The sequence below is a fragment of the Diceros bicornis genome, chromosome 28, assembly GCF_020826845.1.
Source record: "Diceros bicornis minor isolate mBicDic1 chromosome 28, mDicBic1.mat.cur, whole genome shotgun sequence".
Lineage (NCBI taxonomy): Eukaryota > Metazoa > Chordata > Mammalia > Perissodactyla > Rhinocerotidae > Diceros > Diceros bicornis.
Genome location: NC_080767.1, coordinates 8,330,875 through 8,345,743, shown reverse-complemented (window position 1 = coordinate 8,345,743; position 14,869 = coordinate 8,330,875). Strand labels below are relative to the sequence as shown.

Genomic DNA, 14,869 nt, shown 5'->3' with positions numbered 1-14,869 from the left:
ACACATATCATTTTCCTCAGTCTTCCCAGAAATTCCACGAGGTAGGATATTCTTCTGATGGAGAAGCCGAGGATCTGAGAGGTGGAGCACTTTGCCCAAGGTCACACAGTTTGTGGGGGCAGAGCCAGGCTTCAGACTGAGGTTTGATTCCAGAGCCCAATCTATTTCCACTGAGCTATGCCACTTCCCTAAAGAGCAGCAGTCACAGATGGAGGAAATGAGGGAATAATAGTAGAAACATTAGCTCTGGAGGGTTGTAGCTGTTGAGTTCCAGGTTTAGCTCAGAGCTGCCTGGCAGACAAGGGAAAAAGGGAAACAGAATCTACTGTAGAACCCTCACTGTTTGATCAAAGGAAAGAGACCAGTTCTTCAGGAGAAGCAGGTAGAAAACTCTAACAGGACTTAGAATTTTCCAGTTTCCATATAGGGGATGCTGAGGAACACAGAGGGCAATGTCTGCCGAGGTGGTTTCACTGAAGGGGCAGCCAGGCCCTGTAAGAATTGGCCTTATCTCCAGTGAGTGTAGGGCTTCTGACAGGATATCAAATATCTGACTCTGTCCCCACTCCTGCAATACCTGCCCCTTCGGGCCTGCTTTGAAGGCTCCCTTCAAGGTGTTTATTCAATTCCTAGCTAGCCCCATCGCCTGCCACTGTCCCTTCCCAGATGCCCCAGGGGCAGGATGAGTGGCAGTGCCTAACCCCAGCCCTCCTGTGTAAAGTGCTCAGCCATCTTGTCCCTGTCCCCTGGCCCTGTGGGACAGGGACAGCCCTCTAGCTCTCAAGAGTGCTGGGGATGGTGTCTGCACCTCCCAAACAGACCTGTGCAGAGTCCATCCTCCAGCCGGGACCAGTTCTGTGAGGAAACAGCCGTCACCAGACTCGGCTCTCTGGAGCCTGGCACTGCTTTCGTGGGGTTGGCCTTCTGGTTTTAAGTCCAAGACAACCAGGAAGTAAATATTTGCTGACTTGAAAGCAAAGTCTGCCTGAAAACCCTGTGTTATCTCTAAGGGAAGGGGATGTACAGTCACGTAGGGACCTGAGGGACGTCAGGTCAGCACCAACCGGCTCCATCACCCTCTGCAGCATCCCCCCATACCCCATTTGTATGCCTCCATGACGGGGAGCTTACTTTGTACCATGGAAGCACCTTCCATCCTCGACAACACCGCTCTGGAAGGAAGCCCAGCCCCTCCTCCCAGGCCTTCAGTGTGGAATACAGGCCTGTGAGTCTGTGCAGCCTGGCCTTCTGGCCTTCAGTCTTTCCCCTTCCAGGCCATCCAAGGAAGCCCTTCAAAGGAAAGAGCTTGTCCCCACCCTGTCCTGCTCCAGAGACTGCGCTGGCTCCCTAGTGGCCTGAGGATGCCTCACAAACCCTTCCTCCCGGCATCTGAAGCTCCACCCTGGGCCTTCAGGACAAGGAGTGGGGAGACCTCTGTCCTTTGAGGGGTATACTAGGCTGGGAGGCAGATTTGCTCTGACATGCAGCCTGGCGGTCAGGCCTGCGGCCCACCGGCCCGCCCACTGCCTCAGGTCGTTAGAATGGCAAAGACCACCAGGGGCAGACTTGGAGGCCTGGCCTCGTCTCCTGTCAGCCCCACCCCTGCTTGGGCTGGAGGACCTTGGCAAAGCCCCCGTCCCTCTGAGGGGCCCCAGCTGCCCCTCCACTGAGGGAGAGGCGGGTACAGAGAGAGCGCCCCAGCCCTCCTGCTGGGCACTGCCAGTTCTGTGCCTTAGGGTGGCGGGGGTGCCGAGGTGACCCTGGCTGACACCCCCTGGGCCGTGTCCCCTGACAGATTAAGATCTGGGACATCCCCAAGCAGCTGCTGACAAAGAACCTCACAGCCTGCAGGAAGGAGCTGGTGGGCCACGCCCGCCGCGTGGGCCTGGTGGAGTGGCACCCCACGGCCGCCAACATCCTTTTCAGCTCCGGCTACGACTACAAGGTGGGTCTGTATTAGTTTCCTGAGGCTGCCCTAACAAATGACCAACCTGGGTGGCTTAAGACAACAGAAATTTATTCTCGCAGTTCTGGGGACCAGAAATCCGAAATCAAGGCGTTAGAGGGCCATGCTCCCTCCAGAGGCTCTGGGAAAGAATCCTGTGCCCCTTCCAGCTCTAGTGGCTCCCGGCGTCCCTTGGCTGGGAGCTGCATCCCTCCAGCCCGCCTCCGTCTTCACATGGGCTTCTCCTCCGTGTGTCTGTGTGTCCTCTCCTCTTCTTATAAGGACACCAGTCATTGACTCTAGGGCCCACCCAGACCCAGTATGACCTCACTGTAACTGCATCTGCAAGGACCCTATGTTCAAATAAGGTCACGTTCTGAGGTTCCAGGTGGACATGAGTTTTGGGGGGACACTATTCAACCTGTAAGTGTGCCTGGAGGGGACGGGCTAGGCCCTGCCCGGAGAAGCTTTCCCCTGCTCCGATGACTGCCAGACTGACAGGCTGTGGGCCCTGTGGACTGGGAAAATTCCCAGTAGGGGAGACCTAGATTCTGTTCCGACTCAGTCTCTGACTTGCAATGTGACCTGGGAAAATCCATTTTCTTCCGTGGGCCTCAGTTTCTCAATCTGTACACAGATGGGTTGGCGTGACCATAGCTGTGGCTTTTAAACTCTTCTCTTCGCAACTCTGTAGGGGCCTCGGTGGTGGATGAAAGGGCGGGATGGGAGTGGCTGGAAGGGCCTGTAGCCCCTTCTGATCAGAAGTGCTCTCTTCCCTGTTTATGTCGGGTGTGTCTGCAGGGCTCCTGTGTAGGGTTGTGCAGGTTATTCTGCAAACAACTCCAGGGGGCGCTGTTCACACCATAGGCTGTGGGGACGGATTGCCCTGATCTCTGCAGTGCACAGCCTGTGCAGCTAAACACAGCAGCCCTGTTCATCTGTGCAGGGTGGAAACTGCTGCTAATAACTGTTTGACCCCCTGGATTCCTGGGGTCTTACCAGCATGGATGTGCTGTTGCCCCATGGCAGATGGTGTTTTCTTTTCGCTGCCAGACAGCCTGACTCCCGGCTCCCCTCCTGCCATGTGGCAGCTTCAGCGGCAGATCCTCCTCCCACCGAGGCCTCGTGGCCAGACTGCCATCTGCGCGTCCCTCCCGGGGATACCGTGTTTCAGCGCAGCTGGCGGCGTGTGATGGCGGGGCCAGGCAGGGGTGGCCGCTGTGCTCAGAGCGGGCTCTCTGCCATGCAGGTGATGGTCTGGAACCTGGATACAAAGGAGTCTGTCATCATCAGCCCCGTGAGGACAATTGACTGTCACCAGGACGTGATCCTCTCCATGTCCTTCAACACCAACGGCAGCCTGCTGGCCACCACCTGTAAAGACCGCAAGATTCGGATTCTCGACCCCCGAGCAGGGACCGTTCTCCAGGTCAGTGCTGGGCTGGGGTCTGGCCTGGGGTCTGGCCTGGGGTCAGAGGAGCAAGGAGTGGAGTGGGGCTGGGGGCGGCTCCTGAGAACAGGGCAGTAGTGCTGTCAGCGTTCTGGCCGAGCCTGCACACCTGCTCTCCCTGTCTGTTGGGAGGTAGGATATGTCATCCCCATTTTTCAGAAGAGAAAACTGAGGCAAAGAGAGGCTAAGTGACTTGCCCACACTGAAAGCTGGGAGTTGAACCTGGTCAAACTCCAAAGCTTGGCAGTGTGCCTCAGCTCTGTCAGGAGGCATGACATGGGATCGGAGCCCTCAGGGCACCACGAGGGGCACCACCACTGTTGATTCACCTTGGGACCTCAGGCAAGCAGCTTTTGCTCCCTGAGCCTCTGTTTCCCTATCTGCAGCAATGGGCCGTTAGTCTTTTCTTAGTCCTTCCTCTCGGAGAATTAAATAAGATAATCCAGGTGACAGTGCCCCCCAGCCCCATGCCTTGCATACAGTGGGTGCTCAATAATCTTCCAGCTAGAGCAGGGAGCTGGGCAGACGATTGCCTCCCTCCTACCCGAGAAAAATAACTCTCAACAAAAATAGTGGGAGAAACTCCACGTGGAGGGGAGGGCCCCGGGAAGGGCTCCTGGAGGTGGTGCCCCTGGCAGGGCTGGGGTGAGAAAGGAAGGCACTCCCGGTGGAGCGGCAGCATAAGCCAAGGCAGGCAGTCCCTGACAACACACGTCCCTCCAGGAAGCCAGCTACAAGGGGCACCGGGCCAGCAAAGTGCTGTTTCTGGGGAACCTGAAGAAGCTGCTGTCCACGGGCACGTCCCGATGGAACAACCGGCAAGTGGCCCTGTGGGACCAGGTGAGTCTCCTCAGCTGAGTGCTGGCTTTGTTCATTCATTCATTCATTCATTCATTCTCTCATTGATTGAATTGATTGATGAATCACAGGGAGGTGCCAACAGCCAGAGCCGCTAGCCCAGACCTCCTGCATCTTGTCATTCACGGAGGGGGAGGGGTCAGGGCCCAGGAGAGGCCCCGGTGTGGGGGAGGGGAGGAGGCAGCATCTGGGACCGGGACTGGGGGGAGGGGAGAAGGAGAGGGCCGCAGGGCAGAGGGCACAGCGGGAGCAAGGGCTGGGACTGAAATCCTGAGGGGTGTGGGCAGGAGGAGCTGCTGGTTCAGGGCGGCTGAGGGCGGGTGGTGAGGGCCAGGCCCAGCAGCATGGATTTGAAGGAGCTCTTGGCTGGAGTTTCGAAGACTGGACAATTGCTTCCTCTCTCTGAAGCTCCCTCTTCGTTTATTACAGGGACTAATAAAACAGGCGGGAGGGAGGGCTGGCGTGAGATCAAGTGTGTGAGAAGTGATCCATTAAGGGCAGTGCTGGCCCAATAAAAGGTGGTGGCCTCTCTCACACACACACACACACACACACACACACACACGAACACGCACAAACTCAGTCTGTCACTCACACACAGACATACACGCTTCCAGAGCCCCATGACAGAGATTCTTATCTCAGAGAGCACCACTGAGGCCCCCGAGAGTGACCCGCAGGCATTCCTGGTCTCCCTTCCCTTGCAGGATGACCTGTCTGTGCCTCTGACAGAGGAAGACCTGGACGGCTCCTCAGGCGTGCTGTTTCCCTTCTATGACGCGGACACCAACATGCTCTATGTGGTGGGAAAGGTCAGCCTGGCACGGGAGGGAGGTGGCCGCCTGGTGCCCTGAGGCAGGAGGCAGAACTACCCCGGGCCTCGTCCCACTGGCGGCCAGACAGCAGCCTGGGGACCTTGGGGTGCAGGGCAGGGACAGGGACCCACAAGAGTCACTGAACACTCCCCCGTGGTGAGCCCAGTGCCCCTCTAACTCCTCCCAGCTCCCCAGGAGCACCTGGGCCAGGGCTTTGGCTGGACACCCTGAGCTGGTCCCTTCCCAACAACGGGCCCAGATGATGAGGGACCAGTCGGCGTTTCTCAACAGGGGTGCCTTCGAATTTGGGGCAGAACGGGTCTTCCTGGGGTGGGACCGTCCTGTATTTGGCATCCCTGTCCTCTGCTCCCCAGTGCCCCGCCCAGTCATTATGATGGTGACAACCAGAAACGCTCCCGGGGTAAGACTCACCAGATGGCCTCAGGACACGCCACCTCTGACCTTTGTGCGTGGCCTCTGCTCCCAGGGCTTGAGCCTTGGAGACACAAGGATGGGCTTTGGGTCATGGTTGGGGGGACTGAGTGTTAAAATGAGGAGCCCCCTTCTGCCTTGGTGACAGTTCTGTGGTGTTCCCCCGTGTGAGATGGCTTTGCCAACTCTTCACTCACTGGACGCCGGGTTTCTGCTGCCTGGCAGTGGGGGCCAGGCAGGCGGGCCGATGGGAACCGGCTCTGAATCTACCCTCCTCCTCCTCAGGGAGATGGGAACATCCGCTACTACGAAGTGAGCGCCGACAAACCTCACCTTAACTACCTGACCGAATACCGCTCCTACAACCCACAGAAGGGGATCGGTGAGTGTGGGACGCCCAGGCCACCGGGGGCCTGGGGAGACAGGGACGAGTCAGATGCGGGCCCTGCCCTGGAGGAGCCCCATTCGGGAGGGGAGGTGGCAGGCTGACACACTGACTCCGTGGGAGCTCTAGCTGAGGTGTGCATGAGGTTCTCTGAGAACACAGAGGAGGAAGTCAGGGAAGGCTTCCCGGAGAAGGCAACATTTGAGGAGCTGAAGGAGGAAGCAGAGCACAGCATGGGGAGAGAATGAAGGTGTTCCAGGCCAAGGGTAAGCAGTACAATAGCAAGAGGATGGGAGAGACTGACCTAAGAGAGCCCCCAGGGAGCAATCCTCACCTACTTTTTAAGTGTGTTTGGAGATAAAAACAAAAAACAAAACAAACAAGACCCAGCTACATGTTGTCCAGGAAACCCACTTAAACATCGAGACAGAGCTAGATGGAAGGGAAGGGATGGAGAAAGATGCCAGCTGACACTAATCGAAGGGGAGCGGGAGCAGCTCCATTAAGAGCCTCCGGGCCCGAGCTGTGGGCTGGGGACGGAGGGCCCTGAGCAGAGTGCACTGCCTGTGAGAGTCTAGCTGACGACATTTAAGTCCCTGGAGGTGGGGACAGAGTCTGATTATTTCAGCCCCGTTTCCCCGGCACCCGCCGGGCCCGCGGAGGTGTGTGCTCATGAACTGTTTGTGGAGGGAAGGACGGGGGACGGGGGTCACCTCTGTCGCGTCCAGGTGTGCAGCCTGGCTTTGACACTCAGCTGGATCCCTGTGGCCCCCACCCAGCGGAACCTCTCGCCCTTGTTGGCCGTCTGCCTGCAGGTGTCATGCCAAAGAGGGGTCTCAACGTGTCCTCCTGTGAGATCTTCCGTTTCTACAAGCTGATCACAACCAAAAGCCTTATCGAGCCCGTGTCCATGATTGTACCCCGGCGGGTAAGGGGTGGGGCCGTCTGGGAGGGAGGCGGGACGCTCCTGCAGAAGACAGACCCGGAGCCTGGAGCCCGTGGCCCTGGGGCAGCAAGAGGCTGGTGGCCGCTCCTCAGGGGGAGCCTTTCTCTTGGTCGGGGGGGCGTCACTGAGAGCTGGGAGTCTGAGGCTCACCCCACCTCTGCTCTTGAGTTGCCGTGTGACCTCGGGCATGTCCCTTTGCTCTGGGCCTCGGTTCCCTCAACTCACAGGGGTTGGGGAGAGGCTGGCCCCCCAGCTCTCTAAGGGCCCTTCCAGTCTGGGCAGCCTCCCCACCACCCAGCACTCACTGTCCTGACGTCTCCTGCAGTCAGAATCCTACCAAGAGGACATCTACCCGCCCACGGCAGGCGCCCAGCCCTCTCTGACTGCCCAGCAGTGGCTCAGTGGGATGGATAAAGGTGAGGAAGGCAGAGCAAGGGCCTCGGGCGGAGGTGGGGAAGTGGAGTGTCCAATGGCCCCAGGTAGCTGAGAGGGGTTTGCCCTGTGTTGATATTTACTTGTCAGTCAGTCCCCCGTGGCTAGGATGGTCACAAATGGGTCCAGGAAGGGAGGGGCTTGTCCCAAGTGGCTCAGGAAGCTCCTGCCAAATCAAGGGATTTTGCCCCATGGAAATCTTTAAACTCTGGGCCGTGCAGACTGAGTGGGTCATCTCAGCCACACGCCCCTTGCCCGCCCCCCCTCCACAATTACTCTGACCCGAGGGACCCTCTAGGCAGCAGCCCCTGCCCCAGCCCTTCTGCCCGCCTTGACTCACCCTCCCTGTCCTGTCAACCTAGGGGCCGGCCCTGGGGAAGACAGTGTGCCCCCGCCCCCCAGCAGCCTCCTCAGTGATTGGGATCTCTCTCCCTTTAACCCCCCCCTCCGTTTTTTTTTTATAACGCTGAGATAGTCTAGCTCCTCTCTAGGCCTCAGTTTCCCCATTTGTATCGTGATGCCTGCCTCCCCTGCTCTCAGGGGTGCTGGGAGAGCTCGTGGGCTGGTAGAGGGCAGAGCACAGTGTGGGTGGGACTGTGCTTACAAAGTAAGGGCGAGGCTTCGCTGGGGGAGCTCAGGGGTTTGGGGGCAGCTCCAGGGCATGAACTGGGCTGCTCCTACAGACCAGGCTTCCTCAGACAGTCACCGGCATGGGCGTTTGCACTCTGACGGCCCCAGTTCTCGGGTTGTGCCTCTCTGCCATGTGGCCGTGTCTCCCGCACCTGTCATGTGTCTCTGCGTGCCTGCGTGTGTCCGTGCCTCCATGGCCATCTGCTCCTGGGCACTCGGTCCTCACTCCGGACTCTGCTTCCTCCCAGGGCCAGTCCTGGTGTCCCTCAGGCCCGGCTCTGAGCTGCTGAGCACCCGGCCGCTGCTTCCAGAGAGACCCCTCTCCAATTCCATGGCCTCCGCCTCGCCCCGGCTCTCCAACCAGACGGAAAAGCTGGCTGCAGATGATGGCCGGAGGCCCTTCTCCCTGCTGGAGGAGAAGGCGCCCAGGTGGGCGGCAGAACAGAGGCTGGAGGAGAAGAAAACTTGGTTCACAAACGGCTTTGACATCTTCGAATGCCCCCCACCAAAGACGGAGAATGAGGTGTGGATGAGGGTGGGGCAGTGGGTCTGGGGCTAGGGGGGCAGCTGCTAGGGGGAGGAGAACATGAGAGGCGAGAAGAATAACCAGCTGTGTGGCCTGACCTAGCCACTTAACTCACTTTATTAATTCATTCAACAAACAGGTGATGAGCACCGTCTGTATGCCAAGAGGGTGGGTTTACGTACAGATGGTGGGGAACCACCTGTAAAATGCAGAGGGCTTGACCTGGTGGTGTTCAAGTCCCTTCCAGTTCTGACCCTCTAGGAGTTTCTGTGCTTTCAGAGTCAACATTTATTAAGTGCTACTGTGTGCCAGGTCCTATGGCAGGCACTTCGATATATCATCAAATTGAATTCCCTCACCTGCCCTGGGAGTCAGTATGTCGTGGCTAAAAGCACAAGGGCTGGCATCCACAGAGGGATTCTGATCCTGGCTCTGCTGAGCACTAACTGTAGGACCTCGGACCCGGGGGCTGAGTCTCTCTCAGCCACAGTGGTAAAGTGGGGCTACTAATACTACCACCCTCCTAGGGGTGTTGTGAGCATCCAAGGAAATAACAAAGGTCCTTAGGGGGAGCATCCAACATCTAGTACCATTCTATACAGTGGCAGCAATTAGGATAATGCTGAGGTTAGCTTTCTGACTCCCAGGTCCCAGAGGAGGAAATTGAAGCTCAGAGAGGGTAAATAACTTGCCTGAGGTCATAGTTTAGTGGTGGTGATAAGTCTAATCTCCAGACTTCAGAGCCAAATATCCTTTCCTCCATCCCATGGGGGATCTAAGGAGGCAGAAATGTCTGAAACATCAAGTCTTTTGGGATTTCATTTATTGGGTGAAGAAAACAAGGCTTTAGTAAAAGATCTGTGCAATGGCGGCCTCCTTAGGGCTCAGCCAGGGTAATATAATCAGGCACAGCTTTCTGAGTCAGACAGGGGCAGTGTTTCATCCCTTGTGCTGGAGTCGTGCCCCTGGCGTGAGGACGCCCGGGTGACGCCGCTCTGCTCTCCCAGCTGCTGCAGATGTTCTACCGGCAGCAGGAGGAGATCCGGCGGCTGCGGGAGCTGCTGACCCAGCGCGAGGTGCAGGCCAAGCAGTTGGAGCTGGAGATCAAGAACTTGCGGATGGGCTCAGAGAGGTTCTGAGCAGAGCTCTGCCCTCTTCGCCCTCAGGGACACCACTCGGCGCCATGGGGAGGTCCAGGACCAACCACAGGTCCCCCGAGGACAACTGCTGTTTCTGTCAATTTTACCAGAAAACGAAACTTTGGGTCGCTGAAAGATTCCAGTGGGATGCGGTGCCATTTTTCTATTTGCCTTCTCGAAACAATGGTGTCTGAGTGGACTCTTTTTAGATGACCTTGCCTTCTGTTTAATTTGTGTTTAAGGGTCCACGATGAGCTGTAACTTCTCAAGGGGAAAGAACATTGTAGAAAGTTAGAGCTGGAAGGACCGAGGAGGGGAACCTGCTTGTGATTTTCAAACTGTGGTCCGTGAAATGGGGGATGGCTAAGTAGACAGGGCCTCCTCCCCTTCCCAACCAGACAGCTCCCCTTCTATCTGTTTCATTCATTGGCTTCTATGGATACATAATTCTGCTGCTTAAAAAAAATTTAGAAGTTTAAAAACCAGTGATCTGACCCAACTCCCTCATTTTACTGGTGGGGAAACTGAAGCCCAGAGAAAGGCAAGTGATCAAGGTCCCCAGAGAGTTCATGGCAGGGCTGGGCTGAGCTCCTGGTTTTCTGGTCTGTCTGTCTGCTGTTTCTGGTCTGATACAGGTCTCAGCCCGCAGGGCAGGAATCTCTTGGTTCTGGCTTCAGCTATGCCCGTGACTTAGCGACCTCCTGTGAGTCCTTCCCTTACCCCGCCCTTGGTCTCCATTTCTCCATCTGAACAAGGGTCATCCTGGAATGAGCTGCCCTCCACAGGATCTGCTACCCAGACAAGAAACTGTGGCCTTGACTTGAGGAAAACTACATGCTGGGTGATGATCTGGGTTTGCTGCAGGAACTCAGGAGACATTGGCAAAGGGGCAGAGGGAGTTTAACTTCAGGGAAATAATTCAGGGTCCAGCCCAGTTCTAGAACACAGACAGGAGGCCAAAGCCATCCTCTCTTCAACCAGAATCAGCCGGATGTGGGTAGACACTATCCCTTGTGTGGGACGCAGATATCAAAGCGGTGCCCGTGACCACTAACTGCCACCCCCAAGCCCTCAGGTCTCACAGCCTGCCTCCCCTGGGAGAATGCAGGCAGATTTCAGCCCAAGGTAACAGAAGAGGTCCCCAGGAGGTGGGGAGCCCCAGCACTGGAAGTTGCGGGCCGAGCCTCATGGCTGCCACCGGTGAGGACTCCTGGAGAAGGATGACTGCACTAGGCAGGGAAGCAGGACCACATGGCCCTGAAGCCCCTTCCAGCCTGGGAGTTTTCTGTGTCCCTATTTTGTGAGTCTGTGTTCTGAGCCCTTCTCTAAGGTTGTCTCTTTCTCAGTGGTCAATATGATGGCCCGGCTAAAGATGGGGAATATTGGAAGGAGGTGCAGACAATGAGTTTTGCCCATTGCACAGGGTGATCCCAGAGCTAGGAGGGGGACTGCAGGAGGCCACCTGGCCTGGTAGGTTTCAACCCAGGCTGTACATCAGAATTCCCTTGGGAGCATTCAGGAAATACAGATGCCCAGGCCCAACCTCGGACCAGTTGAAGCTGAATCTCCGAGTAGGGCCTGGCTTTGTGTATGTTTTTATAAGCTCCCAGGTGATTCTGCAATACAGTGAGGATGGAGACCCACTGGGTGAGTCCATCTGCACCTAGTCACAGTAAAGATGAGGAGGACAGTGAGCGCCAGACAGGAGCTGGGACTCCAGCTAAAATCCAGCGCTCCTGAAATCAGGAAGCATTGTCCCGAGCCCTCCCTCATGTCTCTCTGGGCCCCTTCCTGGCCGTGCATGACGGGGGCTCTGTGCTCCTGATTGCCCCCTCCTCTGCCATGGCTGAGTCCTCCTGTCTGCCTGCACACGCCAGACGCCCGTGTTCCTTCTTTTATCCCCATTTACTCAGTGGCTGGGGCTCACCAAGCCTGCCAAAGGCCAAATCCCGGGCATTGCCAGGGAAGCAGAGCTCTACTGGATGGAGTTACCTCTCCCACCTCACTTGTGGCCAGCACTTCACAGTTTACAAAGCCCTCCCACTTCCACTCATAGACACTTCCTCCTGCAACATGGCCCAGGCAGGCATTAATATCCCCCTGTTCAGAAAGGAAGACCTAGCCTCGGAGAATAAAGAAACATGGAAACATCGTGCCCAGAGGCACTGGCTGCAAAGCAGTGGAGGTGGGGCTGAGTCCGGGAGCTTCCGGAATGCTCCTCTACACAGAGCCATTCCTTCTCGAGCTCTTCCCACCCCTACAGGACCCAGACCTCATGCTTAAAAACAATACGAAGGCATCCATGAACAAACTTGTTTTCTTTTTTTTTTTTTTTACATCTGGAATAAATTATTTAAATTATTTCACAGCAAGGGAGAGGGATAGGTAATTTTTATCAGATATTTTTTTAAGCCATTTTTTAAAATTACGTTTTTGTTTATGTTCTTGACTGATGGCAGAGAGCTTGCCCAGCATTGGCAGAGCCAGGCCCTCACACTCAGGGCAAGCAGAACGCACACTCATCTCCTTACTCCATACCCCAGGAACCCCCGACTGTTGACTCAGGAACTTTCTGAGGATGAAGACAGCACTGGGAGGTGAGCTTCGGGGTGTATCCACCTCAGCTCTACAGTAATTGTTCTTCCTGGAACAAAACTTGAGATTGTATCATAGAGGGAAGCAGGAAGTCAGAAATCAATCTATGCTCTTAATATGAAACCGTGCCTGAAACAGTTTGAATGATTGTTTTAATGTTGTTTCTGAAATTCCTTGTACCTTTGTAAAAAAATAAATAAAAGTGAAAATAAATAGAAGTGGAATCGTGCAATGGAAAGAATGTGACAAAATAATAAACATCTGCCTAGACATTTTAATACACGGAGCTTTCCTTTTCTTGATTTGTTCCACAAATACCAATTAAGAACCTACTGTTTGGGCCAGATGACAGGCTGGGAAACAGGTAAGACAGACTTGGTCCCTGCCCTCTGAAGAGTTTTCAGTCATGGTTAGGGGAAAGGGGAGGGCAAGAATAGGGGAAGGGCGTCCTGCCTTGGGGAGAGAAGCAGGGAAGGCTTCCTGGAGGAAGTGATATGTAGGCAGACACCTGAAGGATATATAGGAGTGAGCAGGGCAAAGGACATTTCTGGAAAAGAGTGCTCCAAGTAGAGAAAATTGCCTATTCCTTGGTCTGAAAACAAGAAAAGGGCAGAGCATAGACAGGGTAGGGATCAAGAGTACTAAGAGCCAACGGCCTTGCAGGTGGGAGCTGAGACTTTTTTCCTAGCTTTATTGAGGCATGATTGACAAAAATTGTATATGTTTATGTTGTATGTGATTTTTTAAGGTGTACAGTGTGATGATTTAATATATGTAAATTAAACATTGTGAAATGATTACCACAATCAAGTTAATTAATGCATCTATCACTTCACATAGTTACCATTTTTTGTGTGCGGTGAGAACACTTGAGAGCTACTCTCTTTAAGAAATTTCAAGTATACCATACATATTGTTAACTCTAGTCACCATGCTGTTCATTAAATCCCCAGAAATTGTAATTCTTATAACTGAACGTTTGTACCCTTTTCCTCCAGCTCTCAGCCCCTGGCAACCACCTTTCTACTCTGATTCTATGAGTTTGACTTGTGTTTTGGATTCCACATGTAAGTGATACCATATAGTATTCGTCTTTCTCTGTGTGGCTTATTTCACCTATCATAATGTCTTCCAGATTCATCCTGTCGCAAACGGCAGGATTTCATTTTTTAGGGCTAAATAACGTTTCACTATATATGCATATACTACGTCTTCTTTATCCATTCATCCTTCCAAGGACACTTAGATTGTTTCTATATCTTGGCTATTGTGAATAATGCTTCAGTGAACACGGGAGTGCAGATATCTCTTGGAGATCCTGATTTCATATTCTTTGGATATATACTCAGAAGTAGGATTGCTGGATCATATAGTGGTCCTATTTTTAATTTTTTGAGGAAATTCCATACTGTTTCCCATAATGGCTGTACCAATTTACATTTGGTGGGAGCTGAGACTTTAGCCTGGGGGCACTTGATGTTTCCAGGGTGTTTCTTACAATTGTGGGAACGGTTAGCTGTCCTGGGGAAACGGCAGGGAGAATCAGGGAAAGTGAAAAGTGTAGGTAATGCACACTATCTGGAAGGCCACAGCCAACCTCAGTCTCATCCGCAGGGCTGCAGTTTTCCGAGCATGACTGGACTAGCATCACTAAGCAGGGAAGCTCACCCCCTTCCAGTTGGCCTATTAGGAGTGTCCACCTTAAAAATAAAACAGCCAGTTATTTTACCAGCAAAATGGGTTTATTTGGGACTAGCAAAGGAATTGCAATTCGGGACAAGCAGGCTATATAGCAAAAGCCATAGGCAAAGCCAGCAAGCAAAGGAGGGGAACGTTATTTTATAAAGAAAACGGAAGTTGGGAGGGATTATTTCAAAGCGCATCCATCAGCAGAAAATGAGAGTTCAGGGTGATGACAGTTTCTCACTGGCTGAGTTGCTGAGGTAGTCAATTTCATGTTGGGGATGCCCTGTACATCTCTTCCTGTTTGGGTCTGTGAATGATGATGATTCTTGCAATTGATGTCGAGTGGTGGTGGGTCAGAGCTCCCCCTTCTTTAAAATGAAGTTTTCTTGGGGCCAGTCGGTGGCATAGTGTTTAAGTTCATGCACTCTGCTTCGGCAGCCCAGGGTTCACAGGTTCGGATCCCAGGCGCAGATCCCACCGCTTGTTAAGCCATGCTGTGGCAGCGTCCCACGTATAAAGTAGAGGAAGATGGGCACAGATGTTAGCCCAAGGCCAATCTTCCTCAGCAAAAAGAGGAAGATTGACAATAGATATTAGCTCAGGGCTAATCTTCCTCATCAAAAAAATAAATAAAACGAGGTTTTCTTTAGTCAACTTAAAAGCAAATTCACCTATTTTATCCTCAAAATGAGTTTATTCTAGAATAGCCAAAAGAATTGCAATTCCACATGTGCATACCATGTCAAACCATGGACAGACAGAGGGGAGCTTTTATGGAGAAAAAGGGGGAGTAGGGAGGGGCTGTTCTAAGTGCAAGCCCATTGGGGGACAAGAACGGTTCCGGACGGCAACCTCAGAAGCTTCCCATTGGCTGAGCTGCAGAGTTTCTGATTGGCTGGGCTGTTGCTGGGTGGGGAGAGAAATCTTCCTTCAGAGTACTAAAGGAGTTGCACTTTCTCTCCAAGATACATGCAGACTCTCTTCCTAATTGACATGTGTGACAGGGCGTTAGAGCGCCCCCTACAGGCCT

General features: G+C 54.0%; 1 protein-coding gene across 3 annotated transcripts in view; it reads left to right on the top strand.

Moving 5' to 3' along the window:
- The window catches only part of CORO2A (coronin 2A), a 56,068-nt gene extending 42,853 nt beyond the window's left edge, over window positions 1–13,215 (top strand). For 2 of the 3 annotated variants that reach the window (XM_058523612.1, XM_058523613.1), the window contains exons 4-12: window positions 1,796–1,945; window positions 3,195–3,374; window positions 4,119–4,235; window positions 4,961–5,065; window positions 5,786–5,882; window positions 6,701–6,813; window positions 7,157–7,247; window positions 8,142–8,416; window positions 9,427–12,967. In XM_058523612.1, the coding sequence (XP_058379595.1) occupies window positions 1,796–1,945; window positions 3,195–3,374; window positions 4,119–4,235; window positions 4,961–5,065; window positions 5,786–5,882; window positions 6,701–6,813; window positions 7,157–7,247; window positions 8,142–8,416; window positions 9,427–9,558 (1,260 nt within the window). In that variant the 3' untranslated portion in view covers window positions 9,559–12,967. Of the gene's footprint in view, window positions 1–1,795; window positions 1,946–3,194; window positions 3,375–4,118; window positions 4,236–4,960; window positions 5,066–5,785; window positions 5,883–6,700; window positions 6,814–7,156; window positions 7,248–8,141; window positions 8,417–9,426; window positions 12,968–13,151 lie in introns of those variants that run through there. The other variant, XR_009215876.1, reaches the window with a different exon arrangement.
- The last annotated feature ends 1,654 nt before the right edge of the window (window positions 13,216–14,869 follow it).